Below are 25,414 nucleotides of genomic sequence, written 5' to 3'. Positions count from 1 at the left end.
TGAACATCTGGAAGTTCACGGTTCATGTATTGCTGAAGCCTGGCTTGGAGAATTTTGAGCATTACTTTATTAGCGTGTGAGATGAGTGCAATTGTGTAATAGTTTGAGCATTCTTTGGCATTGCCTTTTTTTGGGATTGGAATGAACACTGACTTTTTCCAGTCCTGTGGCCACTGCTGAGTTTTCCAAATGTGCTGGCATATTGAGTGGAGCACTTTCACAGCATCATCTTTCAGGATTTGAAATAGCTCCACTGGAATGCCATCACCTCCACTAGCTTTGTTCGTAGTGATGCTTCCTAAGGCTCACTTAACTTCACATTCCAGGATGTCTGGCTCTAGGTGAGTGATCACACCATCGTGATTATCTTGGGTCGTGAAGATCTTTTTTGTACAGTTCTCCTGTGTATTCTTGCCACCTCTTCTTAATATCTTCTGCTTCTGTTAGGTCCATACCATTTCTGTCCTTTATCGAGCCTATCTTTGCATGAAATGTTCCCTTGGTATCTCTAATTTTCTTGCAGAGATCTCTAGTCTTTCCCATTCTGTTGTTTTCCTCTATTTCTTTGCATTGATCAGTGAGGAAGGCTTTCTTATCTCTTGCTGTTCTTTGGAACTCTGCATTCTCATGCTTATATCTTTCCTTTTCTCCTTTGCTTTTCGCTGCTTTTCTTTTCACAGGTATTTGAAGGCCTCCTTAGACAGCCATTTTGCTTTTTTGCATTTCTTTTCCATGGGGATGGTCTTGATCCCTGTCTCCTGTACAATGTCACGAATCTCCGTCCATAGTTCATCAGGCACTCTATCAGATCTAGGCCCTTAAATCTATTTCTCACTTCCACTGTAAAATCATAAGGGATTTGATTTAGGTCATATCTAAGTGGTCTAGTGATTTTCCCTACTTTCTTCAATTTCAGTCTGAATTTGGCAATAAGGAGTTCATGATCTGAGCCACAGTCAGCTTCTGGTCTTGTTTTTGCTGACTGTATAGAGCTTCTTCATCTTTGGCTGCAAAGAATATAATCAGTCTGATTTCGGTGTTGACCATCTGGTGACGTCCATGTGTAGAGTCTTCACTCTCAGTGAATTCACTCGGAGTGAATCTATAGTTACTTCACAATAAAGGTGGTTTTTTAACTTTTTCTTTTGTACTGGAGGACAGCCGATTTAACAGGCAATGTGGTGATAGTGTCAGGTGAACAGCAAAGGGACCCAGCCATTCATATACATGTAAATTAAGATTTTTGTAAAAGTTCTTTTTCCTGTGACCATAAGGATCAAAGTGTTTAACAATTGATATCTTATCAGTTGAAGAACATATTTACAGTGATTATTTTTATACAGTTAAATTCTGATCATATTCAAACCTGAAAAGTCAATGTTTGCAGAGCTGTGTGTCTTAGGTGCTTGGATTACCGAAGCCTTCGTGGGCACCCCTGTGTTCACCGCAGGTGATTGTACCTGCCCCAGCAGCTTGCTCTGCAGTCAGCCTGGGGACGGGTGAGAATGTGGTGGTGACTGGGAAGGGTGGAGTGGAAGGGCAGGAAAGCCCCAGGAGGGGACGTGGGAAAGCTGAAGTTTGAAAGCTAAAGTTTGGAAATAGATTCCCAGAGAACGCCCCCACATCCCTCCCCCACCAAGGGCATCTCTGTGAGCCCCCAGAGTCACACACATGCAAATTTGCAGAGCGCTGCTGTCCCACTCTGGGAAGCTAGAGAAACTCAGAAGAAAAGCTCCCAGTCTGACTTTTGGACTTTCTCATCCAGTTTACGGGTTTCTTCCTGGGCTTCTCCCCTGCCCCCTTTTTGGTTTTCAGCCCAGTTCCCCTTATGGGAGTGGAGTGCGGACTCATAGCGCTCCCTCAGACCTGTTCCTGTGACCTAGGGCTTGGGTTAGAGACCATGTTTAGGTGCCTCAGACTCAGCAAACCCACAGCAAGGCCACCTGCTTTCCAGGTTGGAGTGCTGGCACTTTGTCATATAAGAGGTCTGTGGGAAGGTTTCAGGCAAGAGCCAGGACTTGTTCTTTTTAAAAATGGTTTGACCAAAAGGCAAGAGCTTGTAGTCACCCAGCTGTGAATTTCTCCAGGATCGCACACCCTGCAGTCAGAAATGATGAAATGTGGAAACAGAGTGCGTTTCAAAGTCATTTAAATAAAATAACCATTCATGTCTTCCAGTTGAGGGAGCAGACTCATAGAGGTCAAGTGACTTGAGCATGGTCACACAGCAAATAAATACTATGGCTTCCCTGGTGGCTCAGCTGGTAAAGATTCTGCCTGGAATGTGGGAGACTTGGGTTTGATCCCTGGGTTGGGAAGATCCCCTGGAGAAGGAAATGTCTACCCACTCCAGTATTCTGGCCTGGAGAATTCCGTGGACTGTATATGTATAGTCCATGGGATCGCAGAGAGTCTGACACGGCTGAGCAACTTGCACTAACTCTATACCCCCAGCCACCTATAGTACAGGAGCCCACAGGAGGGTTGTTGCTCAGTCACTAAGTTGTATATGGCTCTTTGGTAGCCATCCTTTTTCTTCTCTTTCCTTTGTCAAAAAGTCTTCATCGTTTTTCCCTCCACTATACTCTCTCTTCTAAGGAAGCCCAAGTTTTGATGCTTGTAAATAAGCAGTTTATTCCCTCTCTTCCTTTTAGAGGAAGAGAGGAGAGATGCATGAGTTGGATTTTCTTTCACCTTCTTTAGATGTGCTTTTCATAACTTAAAGCTCTTCTAGAAGAGATAGAAAGTTTCATAATATCTTTAGAATAGTATCTCAGTGGATTAAGATGGTTCGGCCTGATGGAGTTTGGGAAGCCTTTGGGAATTTGGTGACAGCTATGGACCTGTTTGTAGAACAGTCAACATGCACTCAAAAGTTAGAGCTTGCTGAAACTGAGCCTTCCTGCCGTCTTCCCGGAGGCAAGCAGCATCAGAGGAACCTCAGTGGGATGACGGAGCCCTCCTACAACTGCGTCATCCAGGACACTAACCCCAGTCACGTGTGGTAGCAGAGAGCTTGAAATGTGGCTGGTGCGACTGAGGAAGTGAACTTCTAATTAACAAATTCAGATGGCTGCACAAGGCTCCTGACAGCAGACAGAATTGCATGACAGCTAATTCACCCACATGGCTTGAGTAACAGTGACAGAAGGGCAGAAGTCTTTCTTAGAGCTGTGCTGAGTGCTGTTTTGTAGCAGCGTGTTTTATCGTTCTGTATGCATCTTATTTTTTCTTTTGGCTTTGTCAAGTAATGGATTCTTGAGAATCCGTTCATGAGGGTATACTTAAACTATTTGTTCCCAAGCACGTGAGTGTTTTTTGGGGATGTAATTTTCTTCCTTCTCTTTGTCTCAAGGAAAATAGACATTGGTATCACCTGATTCAAGATGCACAGAAACGTGGCGCCATTATTAAGACTTGTGACAAGAACTACAGACACGATGCAATGAAGATCCTGAAGCTCAAACCATTGCTTCAAAGGAGCCTTACTCACCCTCCTGCTGTCGCTCCAGAGGCATCCAGACCCCAGGGTGGCCTACCCAGCAGCAAGCAAGATGGTGAACTCAGCAAGACATCTTTTGCTTCTTCCCTATACCACTCACCCTCTGACTCCAAAGAAGCCACAGTCACTGAGGCTGCAAAGGATCCTGAAAGGCCACCCAATCAGGACTGGCTTCGGGACCCAAGACTGCTGCGGAGGATGGGCTTGGCCTTGGATGCCCAAGGAATAAGCCTCAGGGAGCCGCAGCCCTTGAGCCCCCAGCATTCCGGAGCAGCGCCTCCTTTGGGCACCCCAGGCTGCCCTGGGAGTCCCCAGGAGCCAGGCACCATCAGGCAGCAGGGAGTCACCCTGAACAACCACACGCCTCACATGCAGTGTGACTCTCCAGTTGCTAGTACTGACACTTCCACAAGCAAAAAGAAGTGTGACCAGGAAGAGGGGGTGCTCAGCCACAGGAGAGAAACCAGGTCCTTGAGTGTAGGGGATCAGGAGTGGTGGGCTAGCTCCCACGCAAAGAGGAACTCAGACTGGGATGAGAGGGTCCTGGAGGAGGACAGCTGCTCAAAGAAGAGACGGGTTTTATAGTACGGCCGAACAGCAGAGGCTGTCAGCCACGACCATTGCTGCAGACCTCTGATGACTGACTAACAGGCTTGTCCAGATACGACTGCTTTTTTCCTTATAGGAGTTTGTTGTTGGAAAACAAAACGTATTATAATACATGGGCCTCTTGGTCCTTTCTGTCAGTTGCAGAAGCTTTCAGAGGACATTTGTGCATCAGTAATTATGTCTTTGAAGTAGGAGGCTTGCAGTGTTGATCTCTCGTTCTTGTAGAAAAGGAGGTCAGCCTGGAGAGGTTGTAGAAGTTGGAATGTATATTTGTATAGCAAATAACAAAATCCTTTTAAAATTTAATCTGGTAGATGGCTTTTCTTTCCCCTGCTTAAAATGTCAATCATTTTCAATAGAACAAACCTTATATTAAAAAAAAAAATGTGAGGAGGGCAGGTCCTTTAAACCATTGTTATGACAAAACAGATGTTTAACAGCCCAGGTAGTCTGGCAAGGAGCTGAGTTTAGTGCTGCTGAGTCAGAGGTCTCTAGTTCTATTTTTTAAAAGCAGCTAGAGTCTTCTGGGGAGAAGGCAATGGCACCCTACTCTAGTACTGTTGCCCGGAAAATCCCATGGATGGAGGAGCCTGGTGGGCTGCAGTCCATGGGGTCGGTAAGAGTCAGACACGACTGAGTGACTTCACTTTCACTTTCCACTTTCATGCATTGGAGAAGGAAATGGCAACCCACTCCAGAGTTCTTGCCTGGAGAATCCCAGGGACAGAGAAGCCTGATAGGCTGCAGTCCATGGGATCGCACAGAGTCGCACACGACTGAAGCGACTTGGCGGCGGCAGCAGCAGCAGAGTCTTCTGGGGGAAACTTGGGAAGCAGAAAGTTCAGTTAGTTAAGTTGCGCTGATGACCTTTGTAGACCAGGCACCCTGACACAGGATAGTGCATTTCTGTGATGAGTTCATCTTCTAGTAGTGAGCACATAGTTCTCCAGCTTAAATTCTCATTCTTCTTGAATTAGGAGAATATGAAAGTATAGTTCTTGACATGTCATTCAGATGCCCCCAGTGTATTATGAGTTTTCTGCAACTCATGGGTTAGAAATCCAGCGGTTGCCAAGTGCAAGATCAGTGCCGAGGTGTCTTGTGTGAAAGCGTGCATTTCTTGGGTTGAGCCAGAAAACTGGGTGTTCACCATCTTCCCAAGGGGTTCCTGGGGACTTGAGACAATATTTTAGACAGGAAAGAGACAGCCTTTAAAAAGAGCAGGCTGGAAGAGCAGCACGGATACTTGGGATTTCAGAACCAAGGAAAGAGTTGACAGATTTCCTCTTGTGTCTGGAGACCATTGTCACTGATGCAGATGCAGCGCTGTTGCGGGACATCTGGTTAGAGGGCTTGTGCTTCTGTGAAAGCAAGTGGCTGTAGTGGGTGGAGGTCTGGAGACTTGGGCGTGGGCAGGGCTGCCTGATTGCAAAGCCTGGCTTTCCCTGCACACAGTGGTGCTGAGGTCTCACAAACGCAAGCGTGTGTTAACAGTCGACCTGCGTTTGAACCCGTGGTTGGTTGTGTACACCGTGCAGCACCCCAGCTACTCGGGGGTAGAGAGCACATCCCTGAGTGTGAACGTGCACCCTCTGAAGTGTCTCTGCTCTTCTGCTTTTTAAGCAGAAAGGGCTTTGTGTTCGTCAGAAATTATCCTGAAGCAGATTATTAAGAGCTTTAAAAGAGCGTTTGGTTGCCAAAGGTTTAAACACTCTACTTCTCTGTTCCCCTTGTCCCTCTCACTGCTATCTAGACCTCTGCTGATGGGCGTGGATATTCCCTGTCACCTGGGGAGCATGCGCTCTGTCCCCAGAGTCAGCCCCTGTTCCCCCGTCACGGAGGTGGGCCGAGCCCTACTTGGGGCCAGGGCTTTGTAAGCTTCCTGCCTGGCCTTTGGCAAGAAAGCTCTTTGTTGCTGTGTTTATTTTCCTCCTGTCTTGGTAGAATGCTTGATTTAGCAGACAGTTGTAGTGATCAGGGTTTAGAGAGTCTAGAAGGTGTTAGCTTATAGAAGAGGTGTGATGGACACTGCTGGGCCAGGAGCTTTCCCCATGCTGCTCACACAACATGAATTTAAGGCAGGGTCTGTTGCCTGTTCCCACATGTCATGCCCACCTTTTGGTTCACCACTCACCTAGTCTGGGAATGCAAGAAGTAGCACATCAGAACACCTAACGAGCACGTGTGTCCTGACAGTCCCTCCCAGCAGAAGTGGTCATACCGGACATTGCATTGGAAACGCACCGTGGTTCCAGTTGGCGTACTTTATGTATCTGCACAAAGCACTTCATGTGTACCGTGTGGCCTTTCTTGATGTAGCTGTCACAGCAGTGTTGTTGATGGGCGGTTAATCTGCAGGTGAAAAATAATAGCTGTTTGTTTTGTCCTTGCCATGGCATTATAAGAAAGTGCCCTGTCTTCTTTCAGTCTTAATTCTTTCAACATGAAAATATTCTACTTAAAATCTTGTTTTGTTTCTTTGTATATGATTTGCCTTGAAATTACTGTGGACAGTTTATTTAGTTCTGTTTTCATGTATTATCAGGAGCAGATTTGATAAGTACATGTGAATAACCTCCTGTAAATGAGTTTTATAACAAAATTGTACTAAACTATTTTCTAAAGTCAGTTGTGCAGATTTATAGTTTTCTTTGCTGTAGTTTTCTTTCTATGCCCTGAATTCCTAGCCAGGATTTGGCAAACAATAGCCCTGTTGTCTCTGTTAAGATCTGAATATTGAGGAAATGGCAGAATTAAAAGCAGAAACAAGAAAGCTGACGCATGTTAGGAGTTATTGAATGGAGATTCAAGGGACTTCCAGGTAACTCGCTTAGTCTGCCATTGGATTGATGTTTTCATCCAGTCTGCACCCACGGTGCTCCTAGCTTCTCACCTCTTCTTGGAATCTTATCCACAAGGTAGTGAGTGAGGTACGTGTGGCCAACTGTGGTGTCAGTTACCCGTTGAGATTTGGTCCAGAAACACACGCTTACCTCCAGGCTGAGCTTGGGAGAGCAGAGCAGATGAACAAGGACCCACAGAAGGACCTGCGGGAGCCCCAATGGCGGGGCTGGAGGCAGATGGCCAGGCCGGGGGTAAGCGCTGGTGGTTACAAAGGAGAGCACGTTCTCCAAAAGCAGTGGCTTCAGGAAGGACAGTTGGACATGCTGAGCTCCACCAGGATGTGGGCCCCGCCAGCCTCCCTGGGCCTCCCACTCATCCGGGATGGAGGCACCCACCGCCCGTGAGGGTAAAGGGACGACCTCGAGGGGAGTCCTGGGGCAAGGTGAAGTTGCCAGGAGACCTGATGAGAGGCGGGCGCTCTGTGATGGCCGTTTTATCCATGCAGTTGGTTCCTGCAGCAGCTGCCATGGGGGTTTTTTAAATCTCTCCTGACCAATACAACTGGCTTTCACCATTTATTGTTTGAGGAATAAATAATTCAAAAAGAAAACTAAAATTTAGCTTCAATTTAAAGTAGAATTTACAGCGTTGCACAGTACCATGAAGGCAGTTTCTGTACACAAAGGATCCCTCAGTAACTCTTAAAGGACTTGAGTTATTGTCACCCTGTGCTACTGGACAGGAGGTGTTTGCCAAGTCAAACTGCGTAAACGGTGTCCACAGGTAGACGGTGCCCTGACCCACGGGAACTCCGACCCACGGGAGCTGTCTCTGTTCCCTCCTCCCTCCAGCTTGGGCCAGCTCTGCTTGTGGCCGCTGTAGCCTTTGTTCTCAAGCAATGTTGCAAATCGAATTGTTGGTACTTTTCAGCCTGGGAGGTGTACCTGGGAGTCACCCAGAGAACTTTAAAAATTCCCTCTCCTGGGCTGTCCCCTAGAATTGCTAATTCCTTGTGTCTGGGAGAAAGTACTTGCTGCCTTTAAAAAAAAAAAAAAAGCTTAAAAGTTGAACTCACTGCAAGGTGATTGCAATGAGCGGCCAGCCTTGAGGCCTGGCTCCTCGCGTCAGCCCTGGGGCCCATCAGGGTCCAGTCTGTCTTCTTCAGTATCTCGTCCCCTACAGGGGCTCTGGAGGGGGTGCGGCCCACCCCCAGAAGCCATCTGGGCAGGCATCCTTTTGTTGAGATTCCCAAGGGCACCGCAGTGGGACTGGGGAAGGAGAGCCAGGAACAGCTCAGTCAGGGGATTGGCGGGTCCTGATGCCATAGAGAGCAGGAGTTAGAAGCCTGCCTATGGAGTCTAGGAAGGGCCAAGTGAGCCTGCGTCAGGTTTGAGCAGGAGTGCCCACTGAGCTAGCCATGGAGGGGCCTGAGCAGGGAGTAGTTGGTCACGGAAAACGAGGCAGGGGGTCTGCCTTAGCTCTGCTCTCGGCTGTGGACAGCTCCTGAGGGCCTTCTGTGGGTTTTGCTTTCTCCGCCTGAAAATGATGGTCGGGGTGTTAGTTCTTTTTCACCATCAAGTTTTAAAATTCCAAGTCCCAAACGCTGGCGTCCAGGAGAAGAGGATGAAGAGCACAGTGCGAACTTCCCTGGTGGTCCAGCGGCCAAGGGGTCTCCTGATTCTCAGAGCTCTTGCAGCTCCACATTCAGAGACCCCCACTGCCCCCATCTCAGATACTGACCCAGAATCACCCCAACACAGCTGGGCAGGGAGCCCGCCGATGGCACCCGCCTTTGCCCACATCTTGGTGGAGAATGTCCTCAAAGATTCTACTTACGTTTATAGTTCCTTGGGTTTCATGACAACGTCGTCGTTCAGTTGCTCAGGCGAGTCCGACTGTGACCCCATGGACTGCAGCACGCCAGGCTTCCCTGTCCTGCACCTTCTCCCAGAGCTTGCCCAGACTCACGTCCATTGAGTTGGTGATGTCATCAACCATCTCGTCCTCTGTCATCCCCTTCTCATTAGATGATTAAAGCAACAAATGAACCTAAAACTAACTTTCTTAGGTCCCCTATACAGATCGCGTTGTCTACCCCTGCACTGTAACAGATCTGCTCAACAGAGCTAACCCTCTGGGGGAAGCAGCAAGAGAAAAGAGATTTCAAAAATAACAGCAGGGGCTCCCCACACATGTCACTCCTCAGGCCCCCAGGACATCGTGTCCGGGCTCCTCTGGGCGCAGGGGTGGGTTTTCTCTGAGGTTGGGGCCTCTCTCCTGGTCCTCCAGAAAGTGGCAGAGCATTGCCAGCACGTCCCTAGCCACATGCGCCCCTGGTATCTGTGAGTGACTGAGATGGTTGACTCTGATCTTTTTATACTCTACTGCCATAAAAAGGCAGTTTTATAAGCTGCTCTTACAAATCTGTTGAGTTTTTTTTTTAATTAAATTTTTTAAAGAAAGAATTGAGAAATTTTACTTAAGGCAAATTTGAGGATAACCACCCAGGAAGAGCATCTCAGAAAGCTCTGAGAACTGTTCCCTGATTTTCTTTTTAAACCGTCAAATGCCACCTCTTCTAACAGTATTTAAACCAATCTAGTAAATCTAATCAAACTTGGTGAGTCTAAAGTTCTTTTAAAAAGCCCATTTAATAAAACAGTCTTAAACTTTTCCATTTAATCCTAAACTGAGCGATTCAGTAGGTTTCAAGTTGAAATAACTAATCTGATGAAAATGCCAAATTTTCTTAAAAACCCTTGAGCCATCAAATACACTCTAAATAACAAACATAATTTGATATAAAAGCGTTAGCATGGTTTCAATTTACTACATTATCTTGTTTAATTTTCAGTCTTTCCAAAGTTAGAATGCAGCCGAGATGGGATGGTTTTATCTTCCCGAGTGACTTCAGTTTGGCATCCCAAGCAAGTTGGGCTGCAGAGCAGCTAAAGTCATCACCCAGGTGATGCTGTATGTCCACAGTGGTGGTCAGACCACTGATTGGCACAGACCTGGCGCTCAAAGTTCTTGTGAAATAAACTGTACGTCAGAGCGTATATGAGGGTAATGGAAAACGAAAGACATAATCAACACCTGTGTACCACTGCCCCATCACAGAAAGCAGGACACGGCTGACGCCTGGAAGGTCACTCCAGGCTTCTTCCAGACATCCTCCTGCCTCCCCTTCCACCTAGTTGTAAACATCATCCCAATTCTGTAGTTTGCATAAAGTTTTGTCAGTTCAGTCGCTCAGTCGTGTCCAACTCTGCGACCCCATGGACCTCCCTGTCCATCACCAACTCCCGGAGCTTGCTCAAACTCATGTCCATTGAGTCAGTGATGCCATCCAACCATCTCATCCTCTGTCGTCCCCTTCTCCTCCTGCCTTCAATCTTTCCCAGCATCAGGGTCTTTTCAGATGAGTCAGTTTTTCGCATCAGGTGGCCAAAGTATTGGAGTTTCAGCTTCAGCATCAGTCCTTCCAATGAATTTGCAGGATTGATTTCCTTTAGGATGGACTGGTTGGATTTCCTTGCAGTCCAAGGGACTTTCAAGAGTCTTCTCCAACACCACAGTTCAAAAGCATCAATTCTTCGGTGCTCAGCTTTCTTCACAGTCCAACTCTCACATCCATACATGACCACTGGAAAAACCGTAGCTTTGACTAGACAGACCTTTGTTGGTAAAGGAATGTCTCTGCTTTTTAGTATGCTGTCTAGGTTGGTCATAACTTTCCTTCCAAGGAGTAAGCATCTTTTAATTTCATGGCTGCAGTCACCATCTGTAGTGATATTGGAGCCCCCAAAAAATAAAGTCTGTCACTGTTTCCCCATCTGTTTGCCATGAAGTGATGGGACCACCCATGCCATAATCTTAGTTTTCTGAATGTTGAGCTTTAAGCCAACTTTTTCACTCTCCTCTTTCACTTTCATCAAGAGGCTCTTGAGTTCTTTGCTTTCGGCCATAAGGGTGGTGTCATCTGCATATCTGAGGTTATTGATATTTCTCCTGGCAATCTTGATTCCAGCTTGTGCTTCTTCCAGCCCAGCGTTTCTCATGATGTACTCTGCATAGAAGTTGAATAAACAGGGTGACAATATACAGCCTTGACGTACTTGATGTACTTTCCTATTTGGAACCAGTCTGTTGCTCCATGTCGAGTTCTAACTGTTGCTTCCTGACCTGTATACAGGTTTCTCAAGAGGCAGGTCAGGTGGTCTGGTATTGCCATCTCTTGAAGAATTTTCCACAGTTTATTGTGATCCACACAGTCAAAGGCTTTGGCATAGTCAATAAAGTAGAAATAGATGTTTTTCTGGAACTCTCTTGCTTTTTCGATGATCCAGTAGATGTTGGCAATTTGATGTCTGGTTCCTCTGCCTTTTCTAAAACCAGCTTGAACATCTGGAAGTTCACGGTTCACATACTGTTGAAGCCTGGCTTGGAGACTTTTGAGCATTACTTTACTAGCGTGTGAGATGAGTGCAATTGTGCGGTAGTTTGAGCATTCTTTGGCATTGCCTTTCTTCGGGATTGGAATGAAAATTGACCTTTTCCAGTCCTGAGGCCACTGCTGAGTCTTCCAAATTTGCTGACATATAGAGTGCAGCACTTTAACAGCAACATCTTTTAGGATTTGGAATAGCTCAACTGGAATTCCATCACCTCCATTAGCTTTGTTCGTAGTGATGCTTCCTAAGACTCACTTAACATTCCAGGATGTCTGGCTCTAGGTGAGTGATCACACCATCGTGATTATCTGAGTCGTGAAGATCTTTTTTGTACAGTTCTTCTGTGTATTCTTGCCACCTCTTCTTAATATCTTCTGCTTCTGTTAGGTCCATGCCATTTCTGTCCTTTGTTGGGCCCATCTTTGCATGAAATGTTCCCTTGGTATCTAATTTTCTTGAAGAGATCTCTATTCTTTTCCATTGTATTGTTTTCCTCTATTTCTTTGCATTGATCACTGAGGAAGACTTTCTTATCTCTCCTTGTTGTTCTTTGGAACTCTGCATTCAAATGGGTACATCTTTCCTTTTCTCCTTTGCCTTTCGCTTCTCTTCTTTTCACAGCTATTTGTAAGGCCTTCTCAGCCATTTTGCTTTTTTGCATTTCTTTTCTATGGGGATGGTCTTGATCCCTGTCTCCTGTACAATGTTACGAACCTCCGTCCATAGTTCATCAGGCACTATGTCTATCAGATCTGATCCCTTGAATCTATTTCTCACTTCCATTGTCTAATAATAAGGGATTTGATTTAGGTCACAGTCTAGTGGTTTTCCCTACTTACTTCAATTTAAGTCTGATTTTGGCAATAAGGAGTTCATGATCTGAGCCACAGTCCTCTTCCGGTCTTGTTTTTGCTGACTGTATAGAGCTTCTCCATCTTTGGCTGCAAAGAATATAATCAATCTGATTTCGGTGTTGACCATCTGTTGATGTCCATGTGTAGAGTCTTGTGTTGTTGGAAGAGGGTGTTTGCTATGAGCAATGTGTTCTCTTGGCAAAACTATTTTAGCCTTTGCCCTGCTTCATTCTGTATTCCAAGGCCAAATTTGCCTGTTACTCCAGGTTTTCTCTTGACTTCCTACTTTTGCATTGCAGTCACCTATAATGAAAAGGACATCTTTTTGGGGTGTTAGTTCTAGAAGGTCTTACAGGTCTTCCTAGAACCGTTCAACTTCGGCTTCTTCAGCATTACTGGTCGGGGCATAGACTTGGATTACTGTGATACTGAATGGTTTGCCTTGGAAACGAACAGAGATCATTCTGTCGTTTTTGAGATTGCATCCAAGTACTGCATTTTGGACTCTTGTTGACGATGATGGCTACTCCATTTCTTCTAAGGGATTCTTGCCCACAGTAGGAGATATAATGGTTATCTGAGTTGTATTCACCCTTTCCTGTCTGTTTTGGTTCACTAATTCCTAAAATGTCAGTGTTCACTCTTAACATCTCCTGTTTGACCACTTCCAATTTATCTTGATTCATGGACTTAATATTCCAGGTTCCTATGCAGTACTGCTCTTTACAGCATCGGACTTTATTTCCATCACCAGTCACCTCCACAACTGGTTGTTGTTTTTGCTTTGGCTCCATCTCTTCATTCTTTTTGGAGTTATTTCTCCACTGATCTGCAGTAGCATATTGGGCACCTACTGACCTGGGGAGTTTATCTTTCAGTGTCCTATCTTTTTGCCTTTTCATGCTGTTCATGGGGTTCTCGAGGCAAGAATACTGAAGTGGTTTGCCATTCCCTTCTCCAGTGGACCATGTTCTGTCAGAACTCTCCACCATGACCCGTCCGTCTTGCCTACACGGCATGGCTCCTAGTTTCATTGAGTTAGACAAGGCTGTGGTCCATGTGATCAGATTGGTTAGTTTTCTGTGATTGTGGTTTTCAGTCTGTCTGCTCCCTAATGGAGAAGGATAAGAGGCTTACAGAAGCTTCCTGATGGGAGAGACTGACTGAGGGGGAAACTGGGTCTTGTCCTGATGGGCAGGGGCATGCTCAGTAAATCTTTAGTCCAATTTTCTGTTGATGGGCAGGGCTGTGTTCCCTCCCTGTTGTTTGACCTGAGGCCAAACTATGGTGGAGGTGATGAAGATAATGGCACCTCCTTCAGAAGGTCCCGTGCATGCACTGCTGCACTCAGTGCCCCCGACCCTGCAGCAGGCCACCGCTGACCACACCTCCCCTGGACACTCCCGGGCAAGTCTGGGGCACTCTCTTGTGGGGTCACGGCTCCTTTCTCCTGGGTACTGGTGCACCAGGTTCTGTTTGTGCCCTCCCAGAGCCTGTTTCCCAATCCTGGGTAAGTTCTGATGGCTCTGTGGTGAGGTTAATGGCGACCACCTCCAAGAGGGCTTATGCCATACCCAGGTCTGCTGCACCCAGAGCCCCTGCCCATGTGGCAGGCCACTGCTGACCCGGATCTCCTCAGGAGACACTCAAACACAGTTCTGTCTCAGTCTCTGTGGGGTTTCTGGGTCCTCGTAGGCACAAGGTTTGTTTGGGCCCTCTGAGTGTCTATGGCGGGTATGGTGTTTGATTCTAAATGCGATTTTGCCCCTCCTATTGTCTTGCTGGGGCTTCTCCTTGGCCCTTAGACGTGGGGTATTTCCTCAAAGTCGCTGCAGCTCCACGCAGCTGCCACTCCAGCGCATATACCCCAAAATTATATTCACTCAATTTTGTACTTGATGTGATATATACAATGGATATCCTGTGACTGAATTTTCTCCTCCTCGTCCTTATATTTCTGAGATAGCTATAGCGGTTGTCCACTCTTTTGGGTGGAGGATAGTATTCTGTTTTAGGAACATGCCAGAGTCTGTCCATTCCATTCTGATGCACACACAGGAGCCTTCCCAGGCAGAACTCAGACCTGTGTCATGCAGGGACACAGGACTGGAAGGCCCTCCAGGATGCCTGACCGTGGGTGCTTCTGGCTTGAGGCTGTGACAGGGCTCCAAACAACAGCATGGTCAGGTGCTCCTATCCCGACAACTGAGTGGTGAGGACAACCTGCCAGGTGGGGGCCTGGTTGGAATCCTGCCCTTGGCCTGCACCCAAATCCCCTCATCCCACCAGTAACTCCCTAATGACAGGAGCCAGCCTGTGTGGGTTCCATTCTTTGCAACTGAAATGCCTCGACTAGAATACCCCTTACCTAGCAGTCTACCCTCGGGTAGTTACGGGGTCTAGTGACCAACGGATCCTGCAGTCCTAGCATCGTCATTAACTCCTCGACATGGCCTTACGGCTAACATGAAGGGATGGTTAATGACAGCTCCTCTTTGGGGCAGAAGGACAGACCCCAGTAGAAATAGATCCTGGCAGAAGAAAGATGTCCGTGATCTCGCAGGAAGGTGAGGGTTACAGTTTTGCTCTATGTGTGTGCATATATGTGACAGCACACCCACGTGGCAGGCTTTGGCGGGGGGAAAGAGGGAAGAAATGGACAACAACAGCGGATACTGGTCCCTTATTTGGGCCAGCACTGCACTTCTGTGGCCCTCACAATAGCCCTCTGATATAGGTGCTAGGTTTTGCTGTTGTTTGGTTTGGTTTGGTTTTTGCCCTGTGGTGCAGCTGGTGGGATCTTAGTTCCCCAACCAGGGGTTGAACCCACACCCTCGCAGAGAAAGCCCAAAGTTCTAGCACCTGGACTACCAGGTGCTGGTTTTCACATCCCCATTTCACAGATAAGGATACTGAAGCAGAGAGGGATTGAGTAACTTGCCCAAGTTCATCCAGGTAGTAGAGGACAGCTTCGAACCCACGTGGTGGGACTTGAGAGCCCCGCAGTGCCATCCCTTCTGCCTCTGAAAACACGCCCCTCCCTGCCCCCTGCCCTCCACTCAAGGAAGGAAACGTGGGCCCTGGGTCAGCCATGAAATGTACAGACGCATGGGTGGGCCAGTGGGTGGGGAAGAGGGCCATTGGCAGGGTCAAAAAGTAAAAGGGTGGACATTTTGCATATCCTTTTTAAAAAAATAATGTATTTGGCTGAGCCAGGTCTTAGTTGCAGCATTCGGGATCTTTAGTTGAAGCCTGTGGGATCTAGTTCCCTGACGAGGGATTGAACCCTGGTCCCCCTGCATTGGGAGCTCAGAGTCTTAACCACTGGACTGCCAGGGAAGTCCCACGTGGGTCCTATGAGCTTTCAAATCATCTTTTCAACTTAAATCGCCCAGTTGACTTTTGATGCCGTGCCCAAACTCTCCGACCAAGATACTTGTGGAGCCTCAGTGTTCTCAGCTGTAAAATGGCTCTGTTCCCAGAGTCCACTTCTCAGCTTCATCTCAGGGGTCCTTGATAGAAGGTATATACAGCCTCAGCCTCAGCACAGGACTTAGCACGGTCTTAACAAACGCTGGGCAGACTGTGTGGGGGCGGGGAGTGTTTTATGAAAAGGTACTGGACATGCACATCAGAAAATATTAACAGTTATTAGCTTTGGATGGAAGATTGTGGGTGATTTTAATTTAAAAATTCTTATTATCTAGCATTTCTGTTTTTTTCTAACTTCCTGAAGTTGTAATTTGTGTTTTATAAGAAAACAAAAACAAGTCAAGCTTCTCCTCCCTGGATTTTTACCCTTTGCTCATCTGGCCTGAGATGTGCAGGGGTCCTTAGGGACTGGGGGAGACTGGCCTAGCTGGAGGTGCTGTGCTGGGGCAGGGGTTGTGGGCATGGGAGGAGCCCCCTCTCAGCCCTGCCTGCCCAGGCCTGCGGGGAGATGCCCACAGCCGCTCCCCAGGTGCCCATAAACGCCTCATAACTAAAAGTGCCGACGCAGCAGGCCTGCTTATTTAGAGGGGGCACGTGGGGGCAGCGGGCAGGGCATTTTCCCTGACAGCAGGGCCGTTTGCATGACACCTGGCTCCCCAGGGCACCTCGCTCTGTCCTGGAGCCACTGCAGGCGCGGAGGAGGGGGTTGGGCCAGAGCTGCAGGCCCTGCAGGGTGGAGGTCGGCGCCCCCTCCCCGCCCTGGGCTTCACACTCTTGCCATCCTGAATCACTTCCTGCCCCTGCTTCTTAGCAAGCGTGACTTCAGGCAAGTTACCTCCCAAATCGAACCCTCCACTTCCCTCTCTGTTAACTGGGTAGACCCGTCCTTCCACCTAGAACATTCTCTACGCAGGACAGTTTCACCCCCAATTTGCAATGCCCGGAGGCACTTTTGGTTGTTGCAACTTGGGAGGGAAAGCGACTGTCACCTGGAGACCGGAGGCCAAGGATGCTGTTAAACATCCTACCTGCACAGCACAGCTGCGCCCACCCGACCCGGCAGTGCCACCAATGTTGGTGGCACTGAGGCTGAGAGTCCTGTCCTAGGGTGAAGTTCATGACGGTGAAGCCTAAGGACGCACAGGCCGGGCCCGCGGACAGTGGCTGTCACCATCCACGTTGTGAAAGCAGAGCCTTCTCCTCTCAACCACTCAGAACCAGATGTCCACACATGAGGTCCGGGACCAGGAAGCACCACTGAAGAGGTGGGGCTGTGCCTGGAAGATGTCAGAGTTTTCCAAATGGCTGCCGGCAACTTTCCCTCCAGCCTCTGACCAGGGTCAGGGCCTGGGCCGCCTCCTGGGGGACCAGGGCTGCCAGTCTGATTTACAATGTGCTCCACCTCCCTGCCCCTGGCTTGTGTAGACACTGACCCTAGGGGAGCTGCCACAGTGCCACTGGCCCTGCTGAGAGGGGTCAGGGCAGGCAGGGCTCTGCCCACCTCCTCCCCGACCTCTCAGGACCCTTCCTGGGGACACAACCAGGGTGACACCAAGGTGTGTGTGTGTGTGTGTCTGTGCGTCTGTGTGTCTGTGTGTGTGTGTTCAGTAGAAGCTGCTGATGCCTGGCCCAGAGTCCGTCTATAGGAACCACCCCTGCAATGCTGCAATGCCTGATACAACTTACAGCTGCCCACCTTCTGTACTGGGGGGGCCCCAAATCCAGCATGAAGCCCATGACGTGAGCCTGCCCCTTGCTTCAGGATGGAGTTTCTGCTCAGAGCCTCGGTGGGTGCCCTCAGGTATACCTCACTGGGCCTCCCCGCCCCCATCCGAATCGTCTCATCCATCTTCCAAACAGCACCCCCTCCATGATCCACGCTCTGAACCTGTGTCTCAAGCTCTGCTTCTGTCAAGGGACCAAAGATTCTGTGTGTGTATTTAGGGGCGAGTGATTGTGCTTCCTATGTTAACATCACGAGGAGGAGGAGGACAAGAAGCCACTGCTTACAAATTGCAGCCAGCAGCTGGTGTTTACCTAGAGGTGGATTTGCTCAGCCTGCTCCCACTTCTCCTTCGTCCCCCCCAGACCCCCACCCCCCACCCCTGCTCATCTGAAGGTGGAGGCCGGTCCTGTCCTGGAAAGAGGGTCTTGAGACAGTGAGGCCCTGAACTCCCGGGCCTAAAGCCGCTATGACCTGTTGTCTTCCTCATGGGCAGTGTTATGACGTGGGGGCCGTGGCTGGGAGCGTTTTAGTGTCTCTGCCTCAGTGGACTTGGGGACCCAGATGCTGAGTGGGAAAGGCCAATAACTTAGGAACCCGTAAGTCCGCTTGTGACAAAAAACCCAAAGACCAGTGTTTTTGATGACATCAAGGTTTATTTTTTCTCACACATTTAAGTGAAGAGGCGAGCAACCAGGGCTGGCGTCACCCAGCTCTGCTAGGTCCTCAGAAAACCAATCTCCACCTTCTGGGCTCCACCATCCTGAGGAGGTGGCTCCCCAAACCATGCTGAGTGAGTATCAGAGTGAGGAGGCCAGATAGACAAGCAGGGGCCCCAAACTTGGCCAACTGAGGCTTGGTGCGGAGTGAAGGCAAACAAAGGCTTTGAAGACTTTCCGGAGGCCGCGCCTGGCCAGAGCTGGGTCACATGAGCACACTAGGCAGCCAGGTGCCCCAGGGATGTTTTCTTTTAGCCACTGAGCTAGTGAGCTTGTCACTAAGAAGGTAAAGATGGTAAGGGAGAGGGGGCATGGGGACCTGACAGAAGGCACTTTGGGGTTGGGAGCTGAGACAGATCAGGAGGCCAGAAGGGCCTGGTGTTTGGCCCTGAGAGGCCCTAAACACATTTTATATCACTTGTGGCCGTGCTGTAATCTCTTGTCATCTGCAAGGCCAAGTTTCATTAGGCTCTGGCTGAGCCTTGCTCTGGGGACTTGCAGGAGGAATGAACACAGTTTTATGTTAAACATCCCAGACTGGAAAGATTGGCTGCAGCCAGAGGGTAGCTGCAGGTGCTGGGGGGTGGGGGTGGGGAGGCTGTAGGAACAGCAAGGAACCAGAACCTGATCCATGTTCTGGGAATCTTCCGAGGCAGCTGGGAAGTAAGCAGGTGGCCAAGGAAAGCCAGACCTTCTTGAGAGACAGCAGGGAAGTCCAACTCCCAAGGCCCAGAAAGAGACCCATGGGCACCTCAGAAGTACAGGGCTAAGCTAATGGACCCCTTTCTTCCGAGCTTCCTTTCACAATTCCCAGGCTGCCCCTGGTCCCCTTGGCCGTCCCCTTACTGATGCTCAGGAGGGAAAGAGGAAGGTGAAAGGGGAGGATGGTGGGTTGTGGGTCTTTGCCATTCCGCCTCCATCAGCCTGTGCTCACCTTGGAATCTGGCCACCAGGGGGCGCCGGAAGGCCGCGGCCCCAGCTTCAGACACGGCCTGGGGCTGAGGGTCCAGCGGGCCTGATAGAAATTCCCCTCAGATACCGGTTTATAAATAGAATCATCGGTGTCCAGCCCTGTTCCGCGCTCTGCTAGTCCCTTCCCTGGGACTTCTCAGCAAATCCTTGTCTACCATGTGCTTTTAAATTTGAGGACAGCCAAAGAGAAGTGCCACTATACTTTGGATTTTTTTTTTTTAGGGAAAGGAGGAAGACAACCTCCCAAGTTTGGGGAACATCGGAGGTCACTGCAGGGCCAGACCTGGCCACGTAGCGAGACAGCGCTGCTGGCCACACCTGCCCGTTATTCACAGAGGGGCCTGGGGAAGAGACGGGCCTTAAGAGTGAAACCGTTTCTTTAAGGCTTTTCTATGAGTTCCCCTTTCACCTCCACACTTGCTGGGTAAAAAACAGCAGAAAGAACACAGGCCCTGGAGGCAGCAGTGAGCAGATTTTTTACTGTCAGATTATACACCATCAACCACCCACCATGGTGACCAACGTCCCCGCCCGGGGCCCTCCTTCATAGGGGCAGTTAACACAAACAAAAATAGTTCTCTACAAAAGGAAGTGTACGGCCCTCCCAACCCTCCGTCCTGACTCCTTGCCCCCAGACAGTGAGCTCCTTGGTCCCCAGACCTCTGGAAAGGCCTAGGGTCTGGTGGGTTGCAAAGGAAAACCAAGAATAGAAAAGAGAATCGTCAGCGACTAGAGTTGTAGGCAACTGGACTTTGGGTCCGCTGGCTGGTGGAGAGCCAGGCACAGGCGTTGGGGGTGTCTGCAACAGTCGTGTGTGTGGCAGGAGGCAGAATCTGAGGGTGTGGGGTGAGCAGCGTTTCTCCCCACCCTCTGTCTCACTGCCAGCAAAAAAAAAAAAAAAAGAAGGAAAGGGGCGGTGGGTAATATAAAAGAAAAACTAAGACCAAAATCGCAGGCCGCTGGGGCCAGGACCCCACAGCATCCCCCGCTGCCGTGCAGGGGCGGGGGCAGGTGCCACTGGGGTAGGGGGGACGGGGCGGGAGGACTCTGCTGAGTAGCACCTGGGAGCAGCTCAGGCCGCACCCTTCTCACCGCCAGGCCTCGGACGCCGGCCCCCGGGGGCCCCCTGGCTCTCCGGGCGAAGGGCGCAGGGCGCGACAGGGCGCGCGGACTGGCCCCCACCCTGCCCGGGGTGCCCTCCGCAGGGCTCAGCAGTCCAGGCGGGCAGCCAGCCCCAGCAGCAGCAGGCAGCCGAGCAGGGTGGCGGGGCGTGGGGCAGCCCCCGGCGCGCGGTCGCAGTCCAGGCCGCCCTCGTCGTCGGCGGGGTCGCAGCGGGGCTGCTCGCAGCGCGCGCCGGTGTAGCCACGCGGGCAGGCGCAGCGCTGGTTCTGCACGCAGGTGCCCCCGTTCTGGCACAGGAGCTGGTCGTCGTCGCACACGTTGGCTGCGGGGCGGAGGGGCGGTTAAGGCGGGCGGCGGTCTGGTCCACCCCGAACCCACTAGCACCACCACTGGCGCTGGAGCTTCTGCGACTGGGATGTGCCGGTCCAAGTACCTGGAGCGCCCTTCCACCCTCTTCCGGTGGCTAACATCGGGTCTCCGCCAGCCCGTGACTTCTTGGGACAGCCTCCCTTCCTCCCCGAAAGCCCCCGCCTCCTGCCAACTCCCAACTCCCAGCTCCTCTTTCGCTTCCAACTCCCTTCCCGGTACCTACTCCACAAACAGTTGCTTCAAGCCCCGTCCATCACCCAGACCCCGCCTTTGACATCAGGCCCCGCCCACCTACTGACCTCGCTCTGCAGCGTCAGGCCCCACCCACCTACTGGCCCGGCAGCGTCAGGCCCCACCCACCTACAGGCCCCCGCAGCATCAGGTCCCGCCCACCCAAGGGCCCCGCCCGGCAGCATCAGGCCCCGCCCAGCAACATCAGGCCCCGCCCACCCACTGGCCCCGCCCGGCAGCATCAGGCCCCACAGCCCCGGATCCTCCCGGCGCGCACTCACGGTAGCAGCCCTGGCGCCAGTAGTGCGTGGGGAGGCAGTCGTCGCACTTGGGCCCCGCCGCACCCTCGCGGCACTCGCAGAAGCCGGTCTCGTTGCACCGGTCGTGCACGGAGCCGATCTGGTTGCAGTTACACTCTGGACCGACAGTCGCACGGCGAGTGATCAGGGTGACTTGTGGGCGCTGTCCGCACGGACCCATCCCGCCAGACCCCGCCACCCTCCCCGTCGGATCTCCGCATCCGCGGCTGGACGGTGGGGTGAGGGCTGCCTGGGGTGTCCAGATCGCGAGAGAAGACGGCATTTCCTCCCATCCAGACAGCCCCTTCCCCTCTTTCTGGCCCTGGCGCTGTGGCCTGGGCCAGCCCTTTCCGCTCTCTGGGCCCGTCTCCCCGCTTCTGTAACTGGGGCGGGCGCTGATCCACCCCAGCTTCAAAGAGCGGTGACTGACAGGTGGGCGGGGCCTCATCGGGGCCACCTGACATCTGACCTGCGGGCTGGGTTGTGTGTGGGGACAGGAAGGTGTAGCGGGCATCCACAGCTCTCCTCCAGGGCCTCCAGCCTCACCCTACCCCTTCCCAGTCGGTTTCCTGGGGCCTCTGCCCCTTGGGGGAGGCAAACGCCTCCACTCTGGGTGTCCTTGCTGGGCCGGGGGTGGAGGCAGCAGGCAAAGAAAAAGGAGGTCCTGGGGGGTGGGGAGGACCGCCTCTAATCGGATCTAGAGGCCCCTCCCTGTCACCCGCGGCTGGCCAGTGTGACAGGGGCTGTACAGTTCCCTTGGGATCACTTTAGAATTGATGAAATTATCTGAAGGCCGCTGCCATAATTCAGACTGACAGCTGCAGCTTTGCACAGCCAGGGCCAGCCTGCTGGGCGGGGCATGGACAGGGGGTTCCCAAGGGCGCTGGGCATCCCAGGGCTGAGAACTGGCCTCTACAGGAGACAGCGTTCCAGTCTAGTGGGTGCTGGTTGCAGGCCATGGGGCCCACCTTTGGGGCTGGCCTGCCCCTGGCTGGGCCCAGGGCCCCTTGTAGATTTATTTCCTTCTTTACCACAAAAGCCAGGCCTGGCGCAGAGGGTAAGGAAAGCAGACCATTTGCTCACTGCGGGGTGGAGGGCTTATAAAGCACAAGAGAAAATTCATTTGAAGAAAAGCATCAGTCCCCCCAGAAGGATTGAACAACCCTTGATCTGATTCATCTCCCACTTTACAAACAGGCCCAGAGAGGGGAAGAGAATTGCTGAAAGGCACACAGCTTGGCTTGGGAAGATCTCCCTGGAGGAGGAAATGGCAACCCACTCCAATATTCTCGCCTGGGAAATCCCATGGACAGAGGAGCCTGGTGGGCTACAGTCAATGGGGTCGCAAGAGTCGAGCACGATTTAGCAACTAAACCACCACCACCACCACACAGCCAGGCAAGCCCTAGACCCTGTCTTTGGCTCAAACGCGTGGTTCTGAAACTCCAGTGCCTGCGGGGAGAACCACATGGGGAGCTTATCAATAGAGCAGATTCTGGAGGCTTCTGTCCTTAGAAACACCCAGCCGGAGTGGGCCCTGGAGTTGGAATTTTTCCGGATCAACCCTGAATATTTATTGGAAGGACTGATGCTGAAGCTGGAGCTCCAATACTTTGGCCACCTGATGTGAAGAACTGATTTACTGGAAAAGACCCTGACGCTGGGAAAGACTGAGGACAGGAGGAGAAGGGGGTGACAGAGGATGAGATGGTTGGATGGCATTGCCAACTCAATGGACGTGAGTTTGAGCAAACCCCAGGGGTTAGTGAAGGACAGAGAAGCCTGGTGTGCTGCAGTCCATGGGGTTGCAAAGAGTCAGACACGACTGAGCGACTGAACAACAATGACCACCACCAGCCTCCCCACGGGGTTCCAATGCAGGGGTCTCCAGACTCCCATCTAACGCCTCTCTGGCACCCTGCGCCCCATGCCCCCCACATGCCAGCGAGGGCTCACCGATGCACACGTTCTCGTCGTCCAGCTCTGCAGAGCCGTTTCGGTAGTAGCCCAGACGGCAGTGCTGGCAGTGCTGGCCCCGCGTGTTGTGCTTGCAGCTGACGCAGGTCACCACATTCAGGAAGTCAATGTAGCTGCAGCGGTTGGAGTGGCCGTAGCACTCGCAGTCTGGGCCGGCCGAGCATGAGAAACACCAAGGGTCAGAGAGCAAACGGAGACGGTGCCTTCCTGCGACCCCTCCCCCATGCAGTCAGGGAAACTGAGGCAGGGGCGGCGGGTACCTGGCACAGGAAAGTGCCCCAGGCCTCCAACACTCCTGTGCCATTTGGGGAGGGATGGTCCTGCTAGCTTTGAACCAGAATAAGAACCAGCATGGGCCCGGCCCACAAATTCCCACCTGGCCCCGAGGGCAGGGCACCAGGGAGCACCCGCTGAAGCCCTGGCTGGGTACCGGGGTGAAGCGCTCTCTGGAGGGATGCTGGGGTGATTAGAAATGATCCATGCAGGGAGGATGGGTCATGCCATCGGGTGGTGAGCTCAGGGAGGGCGGTGCCTGGGTACATTGCGCTCACCACAGTATCCCAGTGATTCAGTGAAGGGCAGATGCATGCATGTACGCCAGAGGTGGGAAGGACCAGGAACTTCCTCCCCGTGCTGCTTTGGAAGATGGTTCGAGGAAACCCCCACCTGCAGGACCCTTTCTTATTAGCCTGGGCTGTTCTGCAGATGTGCTTGGCAGCAGAGCGCCTGCTCTTGCAGGACCCCGATAGCAAGTGCTGCCTTAAGCTTTGTGCCCTGAGATTCTCGCCTTGACCTCCAAGGCCAGCCCTGGCCCAGCTTCTGACTCTCACTGGAGGCACCTGTGACCCCCAAAGGGGAGGCCCCCAGGGATTGGAGGTGACTCCCTTGACGTCATCAAGGGAGGTGGAGTTTGGTGAGGAGGGTCACCTTCCCTGCCACAGATGGGGGCCGTCCCTTGGTGTCCCCTCCTAAGAGGTTCAGCATTCCCTTGAACAAGGAAGGATGCCCTCTGTGAGACACCATCTGTGTATCCCTAGAGGAGCCACACTTCCCTTTGTGATGGGAGAAGGGAGGACTGACCAGGTGTCAGGGTCAAGGACGTGGGAGACCTTGAAGAAAAGAGCCTCTGAGCTATGCCCGGGAGGAGCTGGGTGGCTTTCCCGCCCCATGGCCTCCTGTCCCCGTCACCTTGTCCCTCCAGGGACAGTGAGAAGGTGAGACATCCTCCAGGTGTCCCAAGGAGTACTGTCGGTGACCCCGTGTCCCCGATCTTGCTTCCACCAAGATGAGCCGCTGGGACACACCTCCCAGGGGAGCCAGGACAGGCTATTTCTGGCAGCTGCTCTGCCTGCCCTGTGCCTGCCCACTGTGCTTCTGACTCATGCCTGCCCCCAGCTCCCTCGGGGAGGGAGCACCAGAGGGGAGACAGGCTCCACTTCACCTTGACCCAGCTACTCTGGGAGGGTTTTCTGAGCTGGGCATCACTGGTCCTCGTCCAGCACTTTTTTTTGGAAGTAGGGGAAGAAATGCTGGAGGAGGACTAATCCACCCCACGGCCTCCCTCTTACCTTCGAATTCTTCAACAGGCATCACCTGAGGAGATTTGGGCCTGAGCTGGAAAAGTTTGGAGGCCTTGGCGGGGGCGGGGGCAACAGGGGCGGTGCCCGCAGCTTGGAGAGATGAGAAACAAGCCCTTTCATCAGCCGTGGTCCAGCTGCCCAGGGCGGGCTGTCTTTGCCCAGATAAAGCCCAGTAGAGGCTCCCAAGGTGCCCTGGGTGAGCTCTGGAGCAGCTTTGTCACCTGCTCAGATTTGAGATGACACAGCACAGCCAGCAGCACGCAGAACCCCGCGTGCCCTTGGTTCCCCCCCTCGGAGACCATCTACCATCAGTTCAGCTGGATGAATCCTCCCACATTATTCTCTGACATCTCTCATGCTATGCTAAAGACTGCTGAAGCTGGACGGTTTGAGTGGTTGAAAAACACCACGTTGGACACCCTGAACTATTGCTCCTCTCCAGGCTTCTGTGAGGGTCAAGTCCAGAGTGTGAAGCTGGATGCAAGATTTGGGCATCTTCCTTCCTTTCCCAGGGGTTCAGTGGTGAAGAACTGCCTGCCAATCTAGGAGAAGCAAGAGATGCAGGTTTGATTCCTGGGTCGGGAAGATCCCCTGGAGGAGGAAATGGCAACCCACTCCAGTATTTTTGCCTGGAGAATCCCATGGACAGAGGAGCCTGGCGGGCTACAGTCCATGAAGTCGCTCAGACATGACTGAGCGACTCAGCATTTCCTTTCTGAAGCAAGCT

At 51.6% G+C, this 25,414-nt stretch overlaps 2 protein-coding genes across 16 annotated transcripts in view; one reads left to right on the top strand and one right to left on the bottom strand.

The window, feature by feature from the left end:
* SETX (senataxin) overlaps positions 1–6,884 on the top strand; it is a 90,831-nt gene extending 83,947 nt beyond the window's left edge. For all 4 annotated transcript variants that reach the window (XM_027556646.1, XM_027556647.1, XM_027556644.1 and 1 more), the window contains one exon: positions 3,356–6,884. In XM_027556646.1, the coding sequence (XP_027412447.1) occupies positions 3,356–4,087 (732 nt within the window). In that variant the 3' untranslated portion in view covers positions 4,088–6,884. The remainder of the gene's footprint in view (positions 1–3,355) is intronic.
* An 11,170-nt stretch (positions 6,885–18,054) lies between these two features.
* NTNG2 (netrin G2) overlaps positions 18,055–25,414 on the bottom strand; it is a 73,658-nt gene continuing 66,298 nt past the window's right edge. For 9 of the 12 annotated variants that reach the window (XM_027556633.1, XM_027556636.1, XM_027556634.1 and 6 more), the window contains 4 exons: positions 24,676–24,777; positions 23,087–23,254; positions 21,113–21,247; positions 18,055–20,553 (listed from right to left, as the gene is read on the bottom strand). In XM_027556633.1, coding sequence (XP_027412434.1) covers positions 20,318–20,553; positions 21,113–21,247; positions 23,087–23,254; positions 24,676–24,777 — 641 coding nt within the window. In that variant the 3' untranslated portion in view covers positions 18,055–20,317. Of the gene's footprint in view, positions 20,554–21,112; positions 21,248–22,452; positions 22,583–23,086; positions 23,255–24,675; positions 24,778–24,805; positions 25,230–25,414 lie in introns of those variants that run through there. The other 3 variants (XM_027556641.1, XM_027556642.1, XR_003513528.1) reach the window with 3 other exon arrangements.

Source organism: Bos indicus x Bos taurus, chromosome 11, assembly GCF_003369695.1.
Source record: "Bos indicus x Bos taurus breed Angus x Brahman F1 hybrid chromosome 11, Bos_hybrid_MaternalHap_v2.0, whole genome shotgun sequence".
Classification (NCBI taxonomy): domain Eukaryota; kingdom Metazoa; phylum Chordata; class Mammalia; order Artiodactyla; family Bovidae; genus Bos; species Bos indicus x Bos taurus.
The sequence above is the reverse complement of the archived record's forward strand: the minus strand, read 5'-3'. Positions and strand labels throughout refer to the sequence as shown.